The following is a 23,751-nucleotide window of genomic DNA, read 5'->3' as shown; positions in this document are numbered from 1 at the left end:
TTATTTGTTCTATATTTTTTTTAATCTTTCATGCAAAAACCATAGGCAGAATCATTGAATGAAACCAGGTGTTCCATTAGCGGGAACACTGCGCCTTTATGCTGAATCAGAACATCTGTGCTTAGGAGAGAACATCCGTTGTTTACGTTTTCTGTTTCTGTTGTTTTTTTTTGGGGGGGGGAATGGATTCAAAAAAAGCAGTATTGAGGAGTGAGGTGTGTTTTCTGTTATGAAAGCCCTAATATTGGCATCTCCAATTTTTTGGGAGTAGTTTTTTAGGCGAGAATTTTATTAGTAGCTTGACTCATCTTTACTTATGTGCGAATTTTTTTGCTGTCGCATTTTAGTCTCATTCGCATTTATTTTCAATAATTGTGTAGATATTTTTCTTGTATGTATATATTATAGGCTTGTTTTTCTTTATTGTTAATATTAATCGTAGTTAATTTTTTTATTATTAATTTTCCATAAATGGCGCGGAGAGGTCTAACTCTTTCCGAAAATTTGTAAATATTTTTGTTATATAGATATTTATCTCATTTATCTGTATATATACAAGAATATTGTGAATATCCAGGAAACCATGTATACAGCCATAATACAGAGTTTTTTCATTCTTATACAAACACTTCTACTCATTTTCGTGCTTCACTGCAATGCTCGCTTAGTCGCACTTTTAAAAGCTCTGGCTCCGCAGTGTTCCACCTCATGGAACACCCACAGAATTAAAACAGTTAGTGCAATTTTTACAGAATTTTACCTGTATACTCCTTTAGGACTAAATAGACTGCATACAAATTTTTTGTTGAAATTCCGACGTTAACGTATAGTGCACCGCAAAGGGTTAAAGGAAAAGGCCCTGTAATTAATGACACTGTGAACATGCAATATGCTGTCATCTTTGGTTAAAGCAAATGGGCTTTTAGAATTGCATGTGGGTTTTCTCTTACATAGATGTGGCACCATTAAACTAAGATGTACCATTCCATTAAGATGTACTTCAACAGTTCACTGAACCTTTGACAACTAATCCATATTGTAAGCCATCTGTTGAAAGATACAGTTTGAAAACGTCTCTCAAAATCAATTGGTTTTAGTTTCTGTACATGCTGTTTTTTGAAGGATATATTTTGAGAATGATCCTTAACAGTTATCATACAGTCCTATATGAAAGGTCAGTTCTCCAGGATCGCTACAGCACTACCTGTTGGTGAAAATGCAAGTACTGGTGAACTGGTTTTAATTAACAGTTTTACTGAATGATCAGTAATTGAAAAGATAGTAAATTTACTATCCCTGATTAAAGCCTATTAATTTAAAAATGAGTTATTCTTTATTTTTTTTCACTAAAGTTAAAAATGTTTTTAAAGTTCTTTAGTTGTAGAATGTTATATCTACTATCAGTATATAAACTTTTATTAGAATAGAAAATAAATCTGTCATCTTTATTTAAAACGCCAGTGAAGAATATTGTTTTACGTATGAAGATAATCTAAAATTAAAATTATTTTTAATTCAGACTATGTCAAGCAGGACTAGTTGTCAGATCCAATTAAAACAGAGAGTATCATATGTCATTAAGAATATTGTTAATGTCTTTTTGTTTATAATATAGTTAGCTACTAGAATTGTTCCACTGTACAGGAAAGTCAGCCATGAGTGTGTTTCCTAATAACAGAATAGCCAGCTGCAGACTCTGTCATAGATGAAGCGGTACATTTTTAGCTTTGTCTATAAACTATTTTGGAAAAAAAAAAAAAAAGCACCAAGAAGGAGTTTTGCAATTGTGACGAAATTTAATATGCAAAAACATCTTGATCTGACATGCAAATGATCAAAGTTTCAAGGCAAATGAACAGGAATTGTGATTATAGCGCTGGGTGGTCATACCGAGCAATAAGCCGCCGCCACCTGTAGCGTACTGATACTCCTGTGCAAAGATGTTGGCAGCAATGGTTGTTACAATAATAAAATTAAGGGCTCTGGATGGAGGGCTATGGAGTCAGCATCGGAATCGGGCAGATTTTGGGGTAAAAGGAGTCGGAGTCACTAAAAACAGGTCAACTCCAAATCCATTTTTTGTGGGACAGTTTGAATTTGAAATGAAATTAAAATGAATTGAAAAAGTTAATAACAAGCTGAGTTATTATTTTTATTTATGGATTGTATACATTAATAAATAGTTATTTTCCATTTTATTGACATATTAATAAATAAATATAAGGGAGGAAGATGGATCTGATATTTGCCATTAATGATTAAACTGTTTCATCTAGTTACAAATCTCACTGGTAAATTTATAGCAGCAAGAACTCCCAAAATTGATGCCATTCTTAGGAAGCGAGCAGGAAAAGGAGCAATTATTGATCGAACAATGCAATAAGGAAGTACATATTTGATGATAAAGAGGTTTTTAAAATTAAGAACTTTTTTAGAAGATGTAAATAACCCTAATGTTTCACTAACAGAAAGACTAGAATGATCTTGAAAAATTGGAAACTATTCTTTCTACACCATATATAGCCACAAAAAAGCTGCAATCTGAAGAATTGACAGGAGGCGAGAATGGAAGAATGGGATGTTTGTTCTTTCTGAAATGGAGGGTTTATTGCAGAAGGAATAATTTCTTCAATGAAGAAAAGAGAAACTAGTTTGCTAGACAATAAGATCTTAAACACGGAATTTTCTTGGATGATGAACAAATTAAAAAGGCAAAGAAAGCCATCTGTGAACTTTCAATAAGAATGAAATTATTCTCAGAACAATGAGTATTCAGATCAGGACAGTAAAACTGCAGACATTGCAACTTGGTCTCTATCATTAGATTTTGAGAAATATTTGGATAATATTGAAAAGGGTAAGGTAAAGCAAATGAAAATAAAGAACCAAGTGCCTTTAGATATAAAAATGAAAAAATACAAACAAGATTTCTACACGGCCTCTGAAGAAATAGAGAAATAGGATTGCACTTGCAAGACACTTCTTTTAGATCTTATAAAAATCTATCCTGAAAAGTTAAAAGAAGTAGCTCTAACAGTAACAGCTTTTCCACCTATTCAAGTCAGTGTGGAAAGAGACTTTCTAAAGTTTATCAAATCGGATCTATGGCCCTCTAACTAAGAAGATCTTGCCAAAGCCATACTGTTTCATAGAAATAACTATTGCCAGTTTTTCCATTTCGTAATAAATGCTAATTAAAATAAATAATTTGCTATGCCATCAATTTTGTTCTGTAGCTTCTATTACTTCTTTTATATTAAAAAAATAAGCTGTAATCCATGTGCATATGTTTACATATATAAATTTAACAAACATTCTCTATTCGTAAAAAGAATATTAAAGTTAATAAATTGAAATGAAATTTAATGCAAACAAATAAATGGTTAATTATTGTTGCGAACTAATCTACAATATCATTTAAATTCTGAGAGCATACGTAAATCAAGTGCAAGTATTAAAATTAAAAAACTGGGAATTTAAATGGTATTGCTAATTTAATTCACTAAATTAAGCTATTGTATTTAAACAGATAATTAAAAAAACTAAGTGTAAAAATTATAATTCATAAACTAAAGAAAACCAAACTATGTTAGAACTTGAAATTGCATTTTGAAGAAGGAAAAAAAAAAAAAAAAAAGATAAAAGAGAAGCAAACTAGGTAATTAGCACTAAAAACTGCTAAGTACAAACAAAATTGCTTCAAAAGAATAAAGTAAAGTTAAATTTAATTTTAAATAATTCTCTTGCAGCATTGCTGCAAGGAATGAAATTTGAATTTAACAAACATTCTCTATTCGTAAAAAACAAATTAAAGTTAATAAATTTAAATGAAATTTAATGCAAACAAATAAATAATTAATTATTGTTGCGAACTAATCTACAATATCATTTACATTCTGAAGCAATTTTGTTTACATATATATATATATATATATATGAGGAAGTCTGAGTTTTTAAAATTCCAGGAGTCAGAGTCGGTCATTTTCCCTACCGACTCCACAGCCCTAAGGCCAAAGAGCAGAAATGTGAGGTAAGATAAGATGATTGTTTGCCAGGCCTGAACCACTCCCACGGTATCATTGTCGGCTATTTAATGTACTGCAGCCACATCTATACCTTCCATGGTACCATCCACCATCTCATGTTGTTTGTCGGAACTTTGTTAGTAATTCAACTAAGTATAATAAGATGCACACACACACCAAAAAAAAAAAAAAAATCTTCCCCAATTAGTTCTTTAAAACGATGTTTATTGTCATTTGATGTAACTAGATATACTATATTCATACAAACAATATATTTACATATATTGTTTTTATATGTAAATATATTGTTTGTATATGTAATAATATATGTAAATATATTGTTTGTATGAAGTACAATGTACAATGAAAGTTTGTATGTATGTTCAAAGTAATTATGTTATATTAATCTGCCATAATCCAACTTTTGTTAATAGATCAATTTCTTTGTAATAATTGTAGTGTCTCTGTAATTGTATATTCAATACGTAAGTCTAGTATTAATGTAAAATTTCTATGTAAAAGTCTTGGTAGACTAGCATCCGATGCGGGCCAAATAAAAGCCCAGCGGGGTACAGTAGTGCGGCGGAGCAACACCTGTAAAAGTCACTGACCAAGTTATGGTGCTCCGTCCACTTTTCACTGTCCCTGTTGTTTGTCGGAAACGGGGTTACATTCACAGAGGCCTTAAAGACATTTGCCTTTGACCCCACAACATCAGCAGAGTCGTCTGGAGTGGTGTTGCAGCCGATCATCTTGGTTGCCATTAGATTGGCATCGTATAGTGTTCAGCGATGAATCCCGCTTCACTCTTGAAGCAGATGACTGCCATGTTCGTGATGGGAGAGGACGGGGCCAGCGGATAACCCCTAGTGTGATGGTGTGGGGTGCTATTTTCTTATGACAGCAGGTCATCTTTTTAGTCATTCTTATAGTACATCTTTAACAGCTCAACGATATGTTGATACCATCCTGTGGCTGATTGCATTATCTTTCATGGCACGTCATCCTGGGGCCATTTTCCAACAAGATAATGCCAGGCCACATACTTCTCACATATCTCTGGATTGTCTCCATGTGGTTGATACTCTTCCTTGGCCGCAAGGTCACCAGACCTTTCACCAATCGAGCATGTCTAGGACATCGTAGGCCGCCAGATTCAGGCACCACAAAATATCGCAGATCTGGAGCGACAGCTGATGAACGCCAGGCAGAATGTGTCTCAGAATGAGATTAGGAACCTCTACCACTTCTTGCCTCGATGAATTCAAGCATGCATTGCCACCAGGGGCGGTTCGACCAACTACTAATTTGAATACTCGGGTGATTGTGAGCCATGAACAGGTACTATGACCCTGATTTTTTAATCATTTTATTATCTGTGTATGAGCTGTACACATTTTCAATTTCATCAAAAACAACTACTTCCTTCATGGTGCTTCGATGTTTTTGCAAGAAAATGTATATATAAATATTTTTTTTTATTTCTGGCTTATGTGTGCATGCATTTTTATCACTGTGATTTAAAAATGTGATTTTGGAGTTTTCAGTGAGAATCAGAGTTACATATAAACAAGTGCTTCTTAGTTTATTTTATTTTTCAAACTATGTAATAAAAAGATTAATAAGTTGTCTGTTATATTATTAATATGTGTAGATTAAATGTTTACTAAAAATGCTGCTTTTTTAAGTAATTGTTTCCTGATGCATTGACACTATAGAAAAACTATTTTTTGGAACAATAAAAATGTCTTACATGTATCACTATGTGTAGACACTTGCATTGTTTTAATTGCCTACTTATTTATAATTAATTACTTTAGTCATCCATAGAGCAAATAAGACTTTTCAAATATTAAACTTTGCTTTTGTATTTTTACTCATTTGCATATATTTCTCTCCATTTTCATTAATTTTTATTTTAGTCCTTTAGATTTGGACCTGAAATTGCATATATTGCTTCATGCTGTTTAGAGTATTTAAGACGCTATACTACAGAAACACTTGTTGGAAATACTAAACCCTGTGAGTTTCATGTTTTCTTTAATGTACTAGCATAGTTATAACAACTTCCTTAAAAGAATAATATTTGGTCCTTTTTTAATAGCTTACGTTAATGGTGAAGTTGAAGGACAGTATGCAGTTATAGCCAGAAGCAATTCGGAGTTACTTGAACAAGTTATCAGACTGTGCTGTACAAAGCAGAGAAGAAGCTTTGAACCTCTTGAAATTCATGGTGCTTTTGCTGGTGTAAGTTTACAGTTAAACTATTGATCTTGATTTAGAATTTGACAGTTTAATGCTGCTTGTTTTAGAGATAGTTAAAGCTAATAACCATAAGAAATAATTATGTGAGCCTCATTCGTTCAAGATCATATTTAAGGATAAATTCATTGTCTGATCTTTAAGTGAAATTTTATAGAATACTGAGTCTAAAATCCTGACTTCCAATTTCCAGCATAATCTAATATCTGCATCTCCCCCGGGGTGGACACTACACCTATGGGCTAGGGATATGCAGTGTAGCCAGTAACAGTGCATTGATTACTTTTATATAGATGTTGGCCAGAGTCACATTTTTGGCCCTTGAGTGGTTATGATGGAGTGGTAGCAGGAGAAGCACTATGCATTTTGCCAGCTGGTGCAATCTTTGTAGATCCTAAATTTTTGTTGCCTGGTATCTCCTTAAATTCTAAAAATATTGTTGCGTTGAAATTCTGCTGCCCAGTACTTCTAAGTTCTAACAGTTGTGTCATCCCTAACTTCTGCTGCTCGATGCTCTTTTAAATTCTAAAATTTTTGCTGCCTGGCACCAGCTTTGTTGCAGGTTTAGCATTCCTTTATCTGACCTAATCAATAAGAGAAACACGAGGGTTACCATGTCTACATGCCATTTTACTAGATTTAAACTCTTAATCTAAAATCCAGAATTGTTAAAGTCCTGATAATTATGGATCTCAGACTTTATAAGATGAAAATAGCATCATATTATGAATATCCTAAAGAATATACGGTACAAAGTCTGAAATTCAGATGTTGAGTATCTCATCACTAATTAAGTTTTGATACTGAATCAGGGTTCGTAGCGGTCCTTATAAGTGCTTATAAGTCCTTATATTTGAAAATAAAATATAAAGGCCCTTATAGGTGCTTATTTTTTCTTTAAAGCCCTTATGTTTTTGTTTTTAGTGCTTATTTTTTTGCTTTTAAAGATTTTTTTTTTTTTTTTTAAATGAATGCGCAATTTCCCCCCGTGCCAAAGCCAAAACTAAATAAACAACTTTTCTTCCTAATATGGAATGTCAGATGGTGAATCGTACTTCCGGAAATAGCTTTTCCCCCTTTCTTTGCATTAACATAAGCTTTGGTGTGTGCAGAGAGTACAGACAGGTGCTCGTCGTTCTATTGGGCAAAGAATTGCGAAAGTGGTAGAAAATTCCGGTACATTCGGGCATTCTTTTCCTCCCACCCAAATACTACACACGTTTGAATTTCTATCAAGATCTTAATAATTTGCATTCTCGTTCCACTTGGTCAGTTCATATTCGTGTTTATTATGATCGTTATGCTTATATTATGAGCATATGTATGAATGTTTATAATAACATAGTTGCAGTAACTGCTGAAGTATAGTAAACTTCCAAAAATGGTTGTGTTTTAACACAGATTAGCTTTCTAAGGAATAATATTCGGAATGGCTTAAATAAAGGGAAAGTAATCGAACAGTCAAAATAATTTAATTTTTTTGGCCAATACATCATACAGTACGAAGGTTGGGAGGTTCTCCCCTTTTTCCGCAAAATCTCGAATATTAAAACTGTTACAGGTCGCTGCAAAACAAGCAACGGACTATTTTTTTTTTTTTTTTTTTTTTTTTTTTTTTTTTTTGTTGTTGTTGTTACTTTCCAATCTGGATTGAATAGGACTAAAAGTTCTGCCGTCTACCAACCCAAGTGAAGAATGATTCTATTCCAGGAATTTAACGCAGTCTAATGAAAAACACCCCAGATTTGTAAGTCTCTTTCTTTTCATTTATTATTTCTTTATTCTCCCAATACCGGCAGCTGTTGATTCCGATTGCGTAATATCACGTAGGGAAGAATTACGGCGCATGTATTGTGCAGTAATGTTTGTGATATTTTGCAGAGATAATTAATTTTGATGTTCAGTCCGAGATTTGTTTATAAACACTTAAAAGAGTTTTACTGTGCTTGCTAAGCAGAATATTTTTTAGTTCTGTTGATTTATTTTTATATGATGCACATATCAATATGTCAAAAGCATTTATTTAGCGGAAAAATCTAAAGAACAGCTACAGTCTACCCCCCCCCCTCCGCTTCTCTCTTTCAAGTTTCGCTCGACTGTCCGAATATTTGCCAATTTCCAAGTATGCGAGTTAGTTAAGCTTTTACTGTTAAAGGATGACTGCATGAAGCAAATTTCCGTCTTCTGATTTCAGAAATGTTCCTCTTTTCTTACTTAAATTACTTTGCTTGCAATATCTGTTAAGGAAAAAACTGATATACAATGAAAATTTAGAAAATATTTAGAATTTAGATTTAAATCATTTAAATATCAATATGAGTGAAAAAATAAATTGTATTTATTATTTAAGTTCCAAGCGAATATAATAAATATGCCTTATAATTATTTATTTTCTCTATTTTGAACTGAAATTTCATCATTAAATCTTGTAATATAGTTTTGTTCTGCATAGTTTTTTTTCCTCTCATTGTAAACTAGTTCTGTAAATTTAACTGTTATTTAAAATTTAAAAAAAAAGTAATTATTTTTCATGGTTGAGGTAATGATTATTCTCTTTTAATAAATACTGCATTTCTCATATTTTAAATTACAAGTCTAGTTTTTAAGGTTATGTAGTTGTGTATAATGTAATTAGACAGGTGCTTATTTTTTTTCTTAAAATGTGCTTGATAAGTGCTTAAAATTCTTATTTTTTTTAACTAAAATGTGGCTATGAACCGTGTGAATGCAACTTACTTGCTTTTTGGCTTAGACTGCAGCTAGCTGCTTCTCTTTTTACTACAAAGCTATAAAAAATGCAGACGTTTTCAAATAGGCACAAGTAGAGTGCCAAGTTGTTTGTGGCCCCAACATGTTTACTTAAATAAACATGAAGTTTTAATCTGCTTTGACTGCCAGATTGATCTTAATTATAGATTTACAATCTATAATTCCACACCATCAATATTTCTACATATCTCTGTAATGAATTTTCTACAACATCAGTACTTCTAGGTTTGCTTCATTACTTATATATTGTAAAATGATGCTGTCTTTCACAGCTAAACATGTTTTGCATAGAGTTCAAATTCACTCATATCTTTTGTATCATTTATAAAATTTCTAAATGTATGTTCTTTATTTTGTGATATACATGTATAAATGTGCAAGACCATTGCTGAAATGGAAAACTGGATTTATACAGAATGGAATTTTTGCTGGGAGTCATCTAATAATAAAAAAGCGTTAAGGGAAAATATAAAGTTAAACAAGATGAATATTATAAATAATGTTGATGTAAATCAGGTACTGACTAATCATGGGCTATTCCCGGCTTAATTTAATCGGTTCCATCTACAGAATAATGATAAATGCTTAATATGTGATAAGTTTGGGGATGCTAGGCATTTCGTCGATGAATGTACGCTTACCCAGAGTGCAAGAGAGAAATATAGATAGAATTTAAAGGAAGATTTTAAAAGGTACTATTCAAATTTGAAAGAATTTGCAGAGACAATAATGAAGATTATGAATACAAACAAAGATATAATTGGAATTCGGCACTGAGACTCAGATTTTGAACTTTATATGTTTTTTCTTATATTTTTTTTTTTTCTCTCCAGTCCCATTTTTTTATCATATCATCGGCTTGTGCTGGCTAGGAGGATCAGGGCTGTGCCCTTATAATGATAATGATATAATTTGTAGTATTAAATATTATATGTAGAAATGACTTCAAATGTTTTGAGTAATTTCTTATATTGTTAAATACAAATTCAACACCCTCTTTTTATCTTAACTGAAGAATTCTAAATTTCAGGGAATCCGAAGTTATGCGCTGGATCAGATTTTGGATATTTTAAATTTGCATGGAAAAACTTTTGATAAAAAAGGTAATGCATAGTTAATAATTTTTTATTTTTATTTATGCTTTCATTTGTTAATTAAATATTTTGTATTCTTAAGTATACATGACCCAATTGTGCAGTGCCTAGTGTGTTGTGCAATGGCACCACACGTCTGGGTGTGATACCAGGGGTGGGCAAGGAGTACTAAATTTGCTTGGGGAATAAACACTTGGGGCAGGGAAGCTAAAGCTGCGATGTGGGCAAGGTTGACTCAGCCTTTCATTCCGTGAATGGGTCAATAAAATGAGTACCAAGTTCGCTTGGGGACTAAACACTGGGGTTCCTGCAACAAGCTTACCACTTGTCCAGGACATATGCTCATTCCCCCCAGGAGGCCCACGGTCAGGAAAGCAGATATTGGAGCACCAATATGTTTTTTGTGGCCCTAACATCTATAGCCCACTAGGACTGTTGCGCCACTTCGTTTAGTTTAAGTAAACATGAAATTACGAGGATTGGAACTTTAATAGTGGCAGCACAGCTGAAAAAACGCTACGCAACAAAACCAAAGAATATCGCATATACCACGCGTAAACTACAGCAAACAGCTTACCTCTCAGCAAAAGGACTCGTCTTGCCTACGTCATGCGCATGCGGAGTTACGCAAAGAACGGATCCTTGTATTAGCTCGTGGTCTAAAGTAAGTGTTGTCAGGATGCTTTCAAAACAAGAACAACGATGTTGGATAAAAATTGAATGTGCCAGAGGTCGTACAGCACGACAGTGTCATCAAGGGCTTCAAGAGGCTTGCGGGGAATCTGCATTGCCTTACAGAACCATAGCAAGATGGGTGAAAGCATTCAATGAAAAATGCGAAAACGTGGCAGACATGCTGCGGCCAGGTTGTCCGAGTGTCAGCGATGCAGACGTGCAAGCTGTTGCCGCACCAATGGACAGTGATCGCCGCCAAGCGATTCGTCAGCTGGCCGGACAAACAGGATTAGTGCATGCGACTGTGCTGCACATTCTGAAGGAACGCCTGTCCATGAGAAAAATTGCTTCACGATGGGTTCCACATCAATTGACGGAAATCCAGAAATGGCTACGATATGATGCTGCCTGAACCCACCTGGAGCGCTGTGAGCATGAAGGAGATGCTTTTTTACGCCGTATCATTATGCTGGATGAGACTTGGGCCCGATCGTACCAGCCAGAACTGAAACGCCAATCAAATTAATGGCATCATCACGGGTCACCACAACGTTTGAAATTTCGTCAGAACCCAGCAATGTGAAAGTTAGGGTGATTCTCGTGTACGTCTGTGATGGTGTCATTCTAACGCATACCGTTCCCCCACAGCAGACCGTCACTGCGCAGTATTACTGCTCATTTTTGGAGCACAATCTCCGACCAGTTTTGAGAAAAAAACGGCGACACTTTCTGCAGAACGCTCCTCTCATTTTGCATGACAATGCTCGGCCGCATGCAGCGCAAGCTGTGACTGATTTGTTCAAGCGATGGGGCTGGGAAGTGCTTTACCTTCCACCATACTTCCCAGATCTAAGCCCTTGTGACTATGACTTAATTCCTAAGATGAAGGAACCACTTCGTGGCACTCGCTTCCAAACTGTTCCTGAGATTCTTGCGGCAGTAGACCGGTCCATTCAAACTATCAACAAAGCAGGCGCTGCTACAGGTATTCTGCGACTTCCACATCGTTGGAAACGGGTTGTACACAATGCTGGCGACTATATTGAAGGACTGTAAAACATGGTGACATGAATCACTTTTGTATTTCTTGTAAATAATTCCACTATTAAAGTTCCAATGCTCGTAATTACCCTGTTGGTGATGAAAAAATTAGGTTAGATCAATTAAATTTTAAACACTTGAGTTAAAACTTCATCCAGTTTCAGAGTAGTTCTCTTCTGCACTTGTAATTGATGTCAATATTGCATTAATTAGAATGCATCGAAGGAGTTTTTTTTTTTTTTTTTTTTTTTTTTTTTAAAGTCCAAAGGGACAATTTTCCCAGAAGGATTATTAATTTCGTTTTCGCATTTTGCGTTGGTTCACTATAAATGTTGGTTCACTTTTCAAATTTTTGCCACCAAAAATTAGAGCCATACTACCGCTCTGTATTATATTTAATGAAATTAAATAATGAAGAATCTGCATAAATGTATGCATGTTTCTCGCATTGTGATAAAACAACAGTACCTAGAGCCATCAATTTTGAGTATTGAATGTTTCCACCCGAATATGGGCATCTGGAATCCCAAATTTGGAATTTTTTTATTATCTATTTCATATTTTGTAAAGCGTTTATTAATTTCTGATTAAGAAACCGAATGATTTCAAAGTGAGCAATGGCAACACTGTACCGAGGGGGGGGGGACATTTTTATCTCCAGAGCGCGAGACTGTATTGGAAATTCTAAAGCTATGCTCATTTAAAATTTTTTTTTATGATATTGCTGCTGAACTGAATTTTAATGGTTTAAGTACGAATAACAGGATATTTGATAAATAAAAGTAACACACAAAACATAAGCCCCTTGGGCTTGATGTAAAATTGGAAACCTTTCATGTTTTTTATTATTATTTATTATTATTATTATTATTATTTTATTTATTTATTTATTTTTTTTAAGAACAGCACAATTTGTAATTCGGTCTGAATGTAACTGAGGGAGCTAAAATACTGTGGATTCTTGCAACATAATGATGAAGCTGTCATGTCCCACTATGATGCAGATGATGTTTTTGTGAAAATGATCTTTAACAGGCTTCAAAATATTGAAATAAATGCTTTATTTGCTGTTTGATCTAAAAGGATGAGTCTTAGTGTATCAATCCCCTTCATATTGGGGAAAAATATTTCAGTGATTTTTCTCATTTTAAGTCTTTGCTTCTTTTCAAAGTCACAAATCAACTTGTGTCAAATTCATAGTAATTGTACTTAATATATTGACTTCTTAGAGAACATCCACACTAAACACTTTAATTCAAAGAATCTGTGAGCATTCTAATCATGTTTTAAGTTCTAAGACATTAAGTGTAAATGGAACAGGGAACTACTTTGAAGAAAACTGAGATCAGATTTAATTGAGGTAAGCTTTCAGAATTATTCAGGAGTAGATACGAGTCCGCTTTGGAATTGAAAGCAATGAAATGGCAGACCTACTTGGAAAAAAGGGCACAGAAAATTTGCAAACATTCACAGAAAAATCACATTGTATAAGTTAAAAGAATCATTAGGAATGTACTGGAGAATAAATATGAAGAAAATTGCTAGATAAAATCAAAAGCAAAAGATGGAAAAGCTTAATTTTTAAGATCCCTGCTGCTTCTAGATCTGTAGCAGTGATGGCTTTTAGACTTGTGATGGGGCATGATTGCTTCACAAAATACCTGTATTGGATAGAAATTTATTATAACCCAAACGGTGTACTACTTATGTAGGATTTAGGTATGGGTTGCACGGAGGGATTTATGTAATTGTTACTAGCAAACCAGAGACCTGATGCAGTGCAGTTTTCCTTATTAAGTTGTTATTGTAATTCTCTGTCTTTTTTATATAAATTCATCCATATTATGTGTTATTCGCTTCAGTTCCATGTATCATTCTGATATATGGGAGCCATACTGTACATCACTTGAAAAAATGCATAATTTTAGTCTATTTGTATGGTCTGTTTTATATATTTGAGTGTCTTTTGAAATGGCATTAAATATATAAATAATCCCCATTCTGTAGAGAAAATACTGAGTATTATTATTGTGTATTCAGAAAAGGAAAATCTGAACTGGATTAAATTTTTCAAATGCATCGCATTTTTGAGAAGTGCAGATAATATGTTATTGAATCTCATCACCACTTCACTGCATTTAAAAACTGCTTTGTTAGAGAAAGCTGCTTAAGAGGTATGAGAGACTTGGATATATCAGAAAAGCTCTAAAAGACACACATCATCTTCCACATTCATTAGACAATCAGCTCCATTCCTCTCCTCTCAAAAGTTTTAAAAATCTCAGGTTCCTTACCCCCTTTTTCGACATGATTGTGCTTTATTTTTTTATTTATATTTCTGTTACAGCTGAAGTTTTGTAGCAAGCAATCTTGCTTCTGGGAGAATGTATGAGGATTGTGTCAGATTTTCTTGAAATGCAAGGAATTCTCATGTTGAAACAATGCTGATCTGTGAATAGAGTTTACTTGATTAGACTTTAGAATGATGTACATCTATTTCATTTAATTAGAATTGGAGTTTATTTTGAAAATTATATTTTATAAATGCGATAAAAATTTGTATGCTGAAACTTTTTTAAAAATCTTTTGAGATGAAATTATTAATATTTTAATTATTCAGTTAATTTTTTACTTCCTTGTACGAAGTAAAAAGGAAATATTGTAATCGCGAAAAGTTTCAGGCAGCATATTTCAACGAAAATATCCATTTTGACCGCTATCGAATGCAATTTAACGATGTTTTTGTGTGATATCTGTACATAAGGACAGAATAACAATTTGTCTTTTCCTTCAAAAAAATTATAAAACTGCTTTAAAATTAATTCTGAAGAGAATTTTTCGTGGTGTCTGTACGAACGTATGTATGCACGTGCGTACGTCCATATCTCGCATAACTCAAAAACAAGTAGCCTCAGAACGTTGAAATTTTGTATATAGGACTGCTATAACATGTAGATGTGCACCTCGTATTTTGGTTGCAATCGGCCGCACCAAACGTATATAAATATATTTATATATATATCGACTCTATTACCCGGCTCGGTGATCTCAGTTTCTTTACTCTTATATGTTTGTAAATTGTACTTTTTTTTCTTTAAAAATGATTGAATTATATTTTATCTTCCGGTTAAGGTTTTTATGCCTTTCGAAATTCTATAAGCTATATTTGTACAATTATCAACAATTTAAAAGCTGTTTAAGTGTGGTTAAGTTTTAAATAACATGACGGACATATTTGTTTACATTTGAAACAGCAGAATTGTAGATTTGTTGCCGATCTAGAGAGACTAAGCTTCACAACAGAAAAATAACGCCTTCATTTATTATTGCAAATTAAATCATGCTTTATCCTTTCTGGAATTTTTTTTCGAGGAAATAAGTGTTTAAGATTTACTTCATAATTTTTAATACAGATATTTTGAGTTTTTATGTATTTTTGCCTTGTCGCGAAGTGAAAACTGAATTAATTGAATGAGAAATACTCAATCGTCTGTGAAAAACTTTTTCTTTTTCGTTTTGTTTGCTTAATTTCTTTTATACATCGTTCTAGCTTTGTTATAGTATTTGAATAGAACATGTGGCAACGATTAGATAATTCTTTAAATGATATAAATTTTGTGCATTCTGAGGTATACTATGAACGAAACATAATACTGTTAAGTAAACCTAGCGCCAGAGTGTTGCTATGGTAAACAAAGTGAATTTTAAAGAATGCATTTATTCTATTGTGGCTTATGAAGTGTTGGCGAAGTAGGTTTAATTCAATCTAATAAGTTTAAATGAAGTGCAAGAAAAAATGCGTATAATTTAATATTCCGTACAAGGAAGTCATGTGGTGTGTTTTTTGTTTGTTTTGTTGCATTTTTCCTGTTCAAAGGAGGACATTCCAAAGTCTTTTCCAAAAGACAATTGCTATGCTTATATCAAAGGAAGTTTTCACATCTGAGTAAATAATAGTAGTGAGTGTGTTTCTGCATTTACTTTCCCAGGGTTCGTAGCGGTCCTTATAAGTGCTTATAAGTCCTTATATTTGAAAATAAAATATAAAGGCCCTTATAGGTGCTTATTTTTTCTTTAAAGCCCTTATTTTTTTTGTTTTTAGTGCTTATTTTTTGCTTTTAATGCTTTTTTTTAATGAACGCGCTATTTTTCCCCGTGCCAAAGCCGAAACTAAATAAACAACCTTTCTTTCTAACATGGAATGTCAGATGGTGAATCATACTCCCAAAAATAGCTTGTCCCCCCTTTCTCTGCATTAACATAACCTTTGGTGTGCGCGAAGAGTACAGACAGGTGCTCGTCGTTCTATTGGTCAAAGAATTGCGAAAGCAGTAGAAAATTCCGGTATGTTCGGCATTCTTTTCCTCCCACCCAAATACTACACACGTTTGAATTTCTATCAAGATCTTAAAAATTTGCATTCTCGTTCTGCTTGGTCAGTTCATATTCGTGTTTATTATGATCGTTATGCTTATATTATGAGCATATGAATGAATGTTTATAATAGCATAGTTGCAGTAACTGCTGAAGTATAGTAAACTTCTGAAAATGGTTGTGTTTTAACACAGATTAGCTTTCTAAGAAATAATATTCAGAATGGCTTAAATAAAGGGAAAGTAATCGAATAGTCAAAATAATTTCATTTTTTTGGCCAATACATTATACAGTACGAAGGTTGGAAGGTCTCCCCTTTCTCCACAAAATCTTGAATATTGAAGCTATTACAGTTCGCTGCAAAACAAGCAATGGACCTTTTTTTCTTTTTCTTTTCTTTTCTTTCCTTTTCCTTTTCTTTTCTTTTCTTTTTTTTTTTTTTTTCGCTGTCTGTTGAAAATTAGAATGAAAAACACCCCAGTTATTTAGTTCTTTATTCTCACAATACCGGCAGCTGTTGATTCCGATTGCGTAATATCACGTACGGAAGAATTACAGCGCGCGCATTGCACAATAACGCTTGCGATATTTTGCAGAGATAATTAATTTTGATGTTCGTCCGAGATTTGTTTAGGAACATTTAAAAGAGTTTTACTGTGCTTGCTAAGCAGAATATTTTTTAGTTCCTTTGGTTTATTTTTATGTGATGCACATATCGAAATGTCAAAAGCATTTATTTAGCGGAAAAATCTAAAGAGCGGCTACAGTCTACCCTCTCTGCTCCTCTTTTTCAAGTTACGCTCGACTGTCCAAATATTCATCAATTTCCAAGTATGCGGTTTAGTTAAGCTTTTACTGTTAAAGGATGACTGCATGTAGCAAATTTCTGTCTTCTGATTTCAGAAATGTTCCTCTTTTTTGCTTAAATTACTTTGCTTGCAATATCTATTAAGGGAAAACTGATATACAATGAAAATTTAGAAAATGTTCAGAATTTAGATTTAAATTATTTAAATATCAATATGAGTGGAAAGATAAATTGTATTTATTATTAGGTTCCAAGCTAATACAATAAATATGTCTTATTATTATTTATTTTCTCTATTTTGAACTTAAATTTCATTATTAAATCTTATAATATAGTTTAGTTCTGCATAGTTTTTTTTTCCTCTCATTGTAAACTAGTTCTGTAAATTGAACTGTTATTTAAAATTTAAAAAAAAAAAAAAATTATTTTCTATGGTTGAGGTAATGCTTATTCTCTCTTAATAAATACTGCATTTCTCATATTTTAAATTACAAGTCTAATTTTTAAGGTTATGCAGTTGTGTATGATGTAATTAGACAGGTGCTTATTTTTTTTTCTTAAAATGTGCTTGAAAGTGCTTATAGGTGCTTATTTTTTTAACTAAAATGTGGCTATGAACCCTGTTTCCGTTTTGCATTTTGCAGGTTGTTGCAATATCATTGGTTCACGTTAATTTGAATTCACATAGAGATGGCTTGTTACATGTCAGAGTGCTTTTGTGGAATTGAGTAACTATTGGCTAGTAAATAAATATTATCTTAAAGTAGCACATTTAAGGATATCACAGTCAAACTTCTCATCATGGACACTTCTAGTAAAGGACATCTCTGTTAAGGGTGGGGCAGTTTTGCTTTTCTGAACTTTTGAATGTAGATATATAAGGAATTTCGCATCTATTCGGCTCTTTAATTAATTTTTTTGTCATATTTAATCTCAGTAATATTGTGTAAAGAATTCTCTCAAAAACAGTCCTTAAAAGACTTCTATATTTAGAGGAAGGTAATTATGAAGATTAAAGTAATAGAGCTGATTCTGTACCATTTCTTTAAATCAATTATTCTTTTATATCTTTAAATTGATGGTGTGAAAATGTTCGTAACCAGATAACTCCATTCACTTTCATGATAGCTTTTACATGTAAAAAAGGGGGTGGTGGATATTATTGAAATGTGCAGTCAAGGAAAACTTTGTTTTGAGATATTGGATGAAAATTTAAAGTAAATAAACTTTAAATTGTTAATGTATTAAAAATGATCAAGAAATTCTCATAACGCAGATGATGAATTCCGATAAAAAACTCAAAATGTTTAAAATTAAGGAAAATAAATTGCTCAGTTTTATATTCTCCAATATCTGACATAGTTTTCTGTAATGCATTTCCAAAATATTCCTCCCAGTTGCTTGTAGTTTTGGAAGAAAAAGCTCTAGAAATAGCTGCATCTCTCTTAAGGTGGCTTAAAAAATTTCATCTGTTGCTATAGCTTTTTTTTTTTTTTTTTTTTTTTTTCAAATTAATTCACAAGCAGCAAAAGACTGAATGGAAAAGCTACGCACAATTATTTTGTATATTATTGTATTAAATTCTTCCAAATAAATCACATGCTTAAAAAATAGAAAATTCGGGGTTGAAAGATAAGTGGCTAACTGTAATATTATGACACAGAATGACAGGATAATAATTCATAAAACTTCTTGTAGCTGCAAAGAAACCTCAATGGTTCAAATATATTAATCTTCTAAAGTATTATGTAGAACTAGGAAGCCTACACTTCACCAATTAATAAAATAATGCTTTAACCTTCCAGCACGTGCATATGTGCAAAAATTTAAGACAAATTAAGTTTTTAATGCACATTTTTTGCATATCAAAGCTGAGACATCTGAAGGTAATTTCTATTCCTACTTTCTACTCTTCCCCACATCATGAAATGTGCCAACAGAAGTCGTTTGACCTTTTTTTTTTTTTTTTTTTTTTTAACTGGGCTTTTGTGCTACGTGGCAGCTTTTTCATAAAAGTTACAACATGCGCATGGTTGTGTTTTAAAATCTGGAAAATATTTTTTTCTCAAATATTTTGTAATTTTTTTTTATTAATTGATGTGTATTATTTGAATTTGAATACATTTGGTTCTGTAAATTTTATATTGGTTTTCATGGCAAAAATATATGTGCAACCAATTTTGCTCGAATTCTTCAAGAATTATCTCATGAAGAAAAGGAAGACAAGGAAATCTTTGGATGGGAGAACAATAGGAATTTCCATTCCTTATTTTCTTTTATTTTTATTTTTTAGAAATAAATAAAAACATTAAAGTTAGTTTAAAGTGTGTTTTTGTAACAAGTAAATTTCCTTGCTAAACTTACTTTTTTTCCTACCAAGGTGTTTTTCTTGTTTATTATCTATACTTGTCTTTTATGAATATTAAAATTAGCTTTTATTTTAAAATATAGTTATTAAATAATAAATTTAAAATTTTCTATAATGAAATACATTATTGCCTTTCCATCTCACTAACATAAGAATTTAAAAATAATTTACTTATATTTGAATGTGATATCATTTGTATTTTGGAATAATGAGATTAATATTTTATTTCTTAACAAATTTATTATCAATATTCACTGATTTCTGTCATTTTTCATGCCCAAAACGGTAAAATAACGGATGTCGTAAAAAATACAACGCGCGCGTGCTCATGTAAAATTGCCAAGCGCGCATCCTGGAAGGTTTAAGTAAAATGGCCGTCCAGCATAGCTGTGTCCCATACAACACTGAGCCTTTGTTTTCTGTCCCTAATGATCTGTCTGGAATAATTTCTTGATGTGTTGATATTGATGTTAAATGTTACGGAATGCTCAGAGAGAACTAAACTTTTTTGATTGCTCATTGCTGATATTAACTCATGGAACACATAAAGAGAACTGAAATCTTTTAACTGCTTAGTTATCAGATTGTTTTTGATTATTGTCATTTTCAAAATCATTACTTATGTGCGCAAACATTGATCAGCTGAGTGCGTCTGTAGTGATTTAAAATCAGAATATCAATTTAATTTCATTTTCTTACATACATATTTTTTATATTTGCAATATTTTTAAATCTCAATTTGTGTCAAGAGTACAATAATTGTTTTAGTAGTTTAGAATGGGTAGGGGAATAGAAGAACTGGAACATATAAAATAAGAGATATTTTTGAAGTTCTTATTCAAGTGCTTCTTTTTATTAAATAAGAAAGTACCTAATTATTATTTTTGGAATGCCGCCAGCTGCGAATATAAATATTTTGTCATCAGTGGACTGTATTTCTTCCAACTTATAATATAACAATATTGATGGCATTGGAATTTTCCTTACAAAGCACAATGCCTATTAAATTAAAGTACGAAATGAAGTATCTAAGTGAACTTTTCTGAGTTAAAAATTTATTTAAAGCAGCAAATTTGCTTCAGTAGTAAGACAAAGTAAATGTATTTAGCCGATTTTATCAAAAAAAAAGTGAAATTTGCTTTAACTCTACTATATTTTTTTATTCTACAAAAGTAAATATTTGGTTTTTTACAGTATGAATTTTAGACATTATTCTTACAGTAAGTATTTTTGTAATCTATGTTGAAAGCATTTAAATAACAGTATGTGCATTTGAGATGCAATTTTTTTGAATGTTTAAAAAGGATATGAATATTAACTATTGTTCATTATAGCAAAAGTCTTAATGTACTTAAAAAATAATTTTTAACAATGTAAAATAGCAGCGCTAAAATTCATAAAATCAAAAATTATAGTTTAATTATTTTGAAATTTAAAATTCTCTTGACCTATCCAAATAAGTGTCTCCTGTGAACAAAATTCGAAATTATTTGATAAACTAACATTTCCAGGGTTCGTAGCGGTCCTTATAAGTGCTTATAAGTCCTTATATTTGAAAATAAAATATAAAGGCCCTTATAGGTGCTTACTTTTTCTTTAAAGCCTTTTTTTTTTTTTTTTTTATTTTATTTTAGTGCTTATTTTTTGCTTTTAGTGATTTTTTTTTTAATGAACGTGCTATTTTTCCCTGTACCAAAGTCGAAACTAAATAAACAACCTTTCTTCCTAATATGGAATGTCAGATGGTGAATCATACTCCCAAAAATAGCTTGTCCCCCTTTCTCTGGATTAACGTAACCTTTGGTGTGCGCGAAGAGTATAGACAGGTGCTCGTCGTTCTATTGGTCAAAGAATTGCGAAAGCAGTAGAAAATTCCGGTATGTTCGGCATTCTTTTCCTCCCACCCCAAATACTACACACGTTTGAATTTCTATCAAGATCTTAAAAATTTGCATTCTCGTTCTGCTTGGTCAGTTCATATTCTTGTTTATTATGATCGTTATGCTTATATTATGAGCATATGTATGAATGTTTATAATAGCATAGTTGCAGTAACTGCTGAAGTATAGTAAACTTCCGAAAATGGTTGTGTTTTAACGCAGATTAGCTTTCCAAGAAATAATATTCAGAATGGCTTAAATAAAGGAAAAGTAATCGAATAGTCAAAATAATTTCATTTTTTTGGCCAATACATTATACAGTATGAAGGTTGGAAGGTCTCCCCTTTCTCCACAAAATCTTGAATATTGAAGCTATTACAGTTCGCTGCAAAACAAGCAATGGACCTTTTTTTCTTTTTCTTTTCTTTTTTTTTTTTCCTGTCACTTTCCAATCTGGATTGAATAGGACTAAAAGTTCTGTGGTCTACCAACCCAATCGAAGAATGATTCTATTCGAGAAATTTAACGCCATCTGTTGAAAATTAGAATGAAAAACACCCCAGTTATTTAGTTCTTTATTCTCGCAATACCGGCAGCTGTTGATTCCGATTGCATAATATCACATAGGGAAGAATTACAGCGCATGTATTGCACAATAACGTTTGCGATATTTTGCAGAGATAATTAATTTTGATGTTCGGTCCGAGATTTGTTTATGAACATTTAAAAGAGTTTTACTGCGCTTGCTAAGCAGAATATTTTTTAGTTCCTTTGGTTTATTTTTATATGATGCACATATCGAAATGTCAAAAGCATTTATTTAGCGGAAAAATCTAAAGAGCGGCTACAGTCTACCCCCTCCGCTCCTCTTTTTCAAGTTACGCTCGACTGTCCAAATATTCAACAATTTCCAAGTATGCGGGTTAGTTAAGCTTTTACTGTTAAAGGATGACTGCATGTAGCAAATTTCTGCCTGCTAATTTCAGAAATGTTCCTCTTTTTTGCTTAAATTACTTTGCTTGCAATATCTATTAAGGGAAAACTGATATACAATGAAAATTTAGAAAATGTTCAGAATTTAGATTTAAATTATTTAAATATCAATATGAGTGGAAAGATAAATTGTATTTATTATTAGGTTCCAAGCTAATATAATAAATATGTCTTATTATTATTTATTTTCTCTATTTTGAACTTAAATTTCATTATTAAATCTTATAATATAGTTTAGTTCTGCATAGTTTTTTTTCTGTCATTGTAAACTGATTCTGTAAATTGAACTGTTATTTAAAATTAAAAAAAAAAAAAAAAAAAAAAAAATATTATTTTCTATGGTTGAGGTAATGCTTATTCTCTCTTAATAAATACTGCATTTCTCATATTTTAAATTACAAGTCTAATTTTTAAGGTTATGCAGTTGTGTATGATGTAATTAGACAGGTGCTTATTTTTTTTCTTAAAATGTGCTTGAAAAGTGATTATAGGTGCTTATTTTTTAAACTAAAATGTGGTTTTGAACCCTGATTTCCTTTATAGGTATAACAGTAATAAGTGACAAATTCCTATCTAAGTTCAAGAGTTATACTGAGTTGGAAAATTATGCGAAGAATGTTGAAGATAATGACCTCCTGGGCAAGATTGCACTTGTTCGTAAATATGGTGCTTGTATTTCTAAATACATCAGCATAATTAAAGAAAAGTGCACCCATCCAATTGAGTTGGCTAGTGAGTTTTTTAAAATTTGTCTTGATTTTAAATTTATCCGTAAATGTTTGTGTTACTTAAAAAATACTGGTATCTTTTTTGTCTGCATTTAAAAGAAAATTGTTAGAATAATCAATTTATTTCCATAATTTATTTGTATAAGATAGTGTTTATACTCTTTCTGATGTGATTGATTTAAAATTTCAAATCATGGCACATTTTATTGCATCAAGAATTTTAATAACTATTGTAGAGATGCCAGCCTTTGAGGTGAGCTATCAGTAATGTTTAACAGAGTTATGATCACACTGATTCCGCAGACAAGACAGAAGGGATTCAACTTCATAAACTGAATACTACACAATATACAAGGCATATTACTTATAATTTTGTACAAAAAATTGAAGATTAAAGGGGGGGAATCTCATATCATTGTCACAGACCTGAAGGTCTTCTTTACTGCACATTTTGCTGCAGCCAGCTTATCATAGCTAAATTTATTCTAGTAACAGTATGAATAAATGATTTCACTTTCTGCTGAAGAAATGCATTCAGTTTGTCTTTGTGGATCTGCACTAAGTTTGATTGTGCTATTCAGTACTGAAAATCCTTTTAATTGGTCATATTTTTTTGAGCTACTAAGCTAAATTCTCCAGATTCGTACAGCCCACTTTCATCATATATTATTGAAGTGTTGTGCTATGCTACATCAATTTGAGGAGTCCCAAGAACTTCATCCAAATGAGTGAAC

General features: G+C 32.1%; 1 protein-coding gene across 4 annotated transcripts in view; it reads left to right on the top strand.

The window, feature by feature from the left end:
* The window catches only part of LOC118195793 (F-box DNA helicase 1-like), a 161,001-nt gene that overhangs the window by 115,477 nt on the left and 21,773 nt on the right, over positions 1 to 23,751 (top strand). For all 4 annotated transcript variants that reach the window (XR_015042565.1, XM_085821821.1, XM_085821822.1 and 1 more), the window contains exons 13-16: positions 5,948 to 6,047; positions 6,130 to 6,272; positions 10,087 to 10,159; positions 22,833 to 23,021. Coding sequence is in view for 3 of the 4 variants with exons in the window: in XM_085821821.1 (XP_085677947.1) it covers positions 5,948 to 6,047; positions 6,130 to 6,272; positions 10,087 to 10,159; positions 22,833 to 23,021 (505 nt within the window). In the remaining variant the exon portion in view is untranslated. The remainder of the gene's footprint in view (positions 1 to 5,947; positions 6,048 to 6,129; positions 6,273 to 10,086; positions 10,160 to 22,832; positions 23,022 to 23,751) is intronic.

Source organism: Stegodyphus dumicola, chromosome 8, assembly GCF_044657685.1.
Source record: "Stegodyphus dumicola isolate Sdum_Otavi_A_Nest chromosome 8, ASM4465768v1".
In the NCBI taxonomy this organism is placed as follows: Eukaryota; Metazoa; Arthropoda; class Arachnida; order Araneae; family Eresidae; genus Stegodyphus; species Stegodyphus dumicola.
The sequence above is the reverse complement of the archived record's forward strand: the minus strand, read 5'-3'. Positions and strand labels throughout refer to the sequence as shown.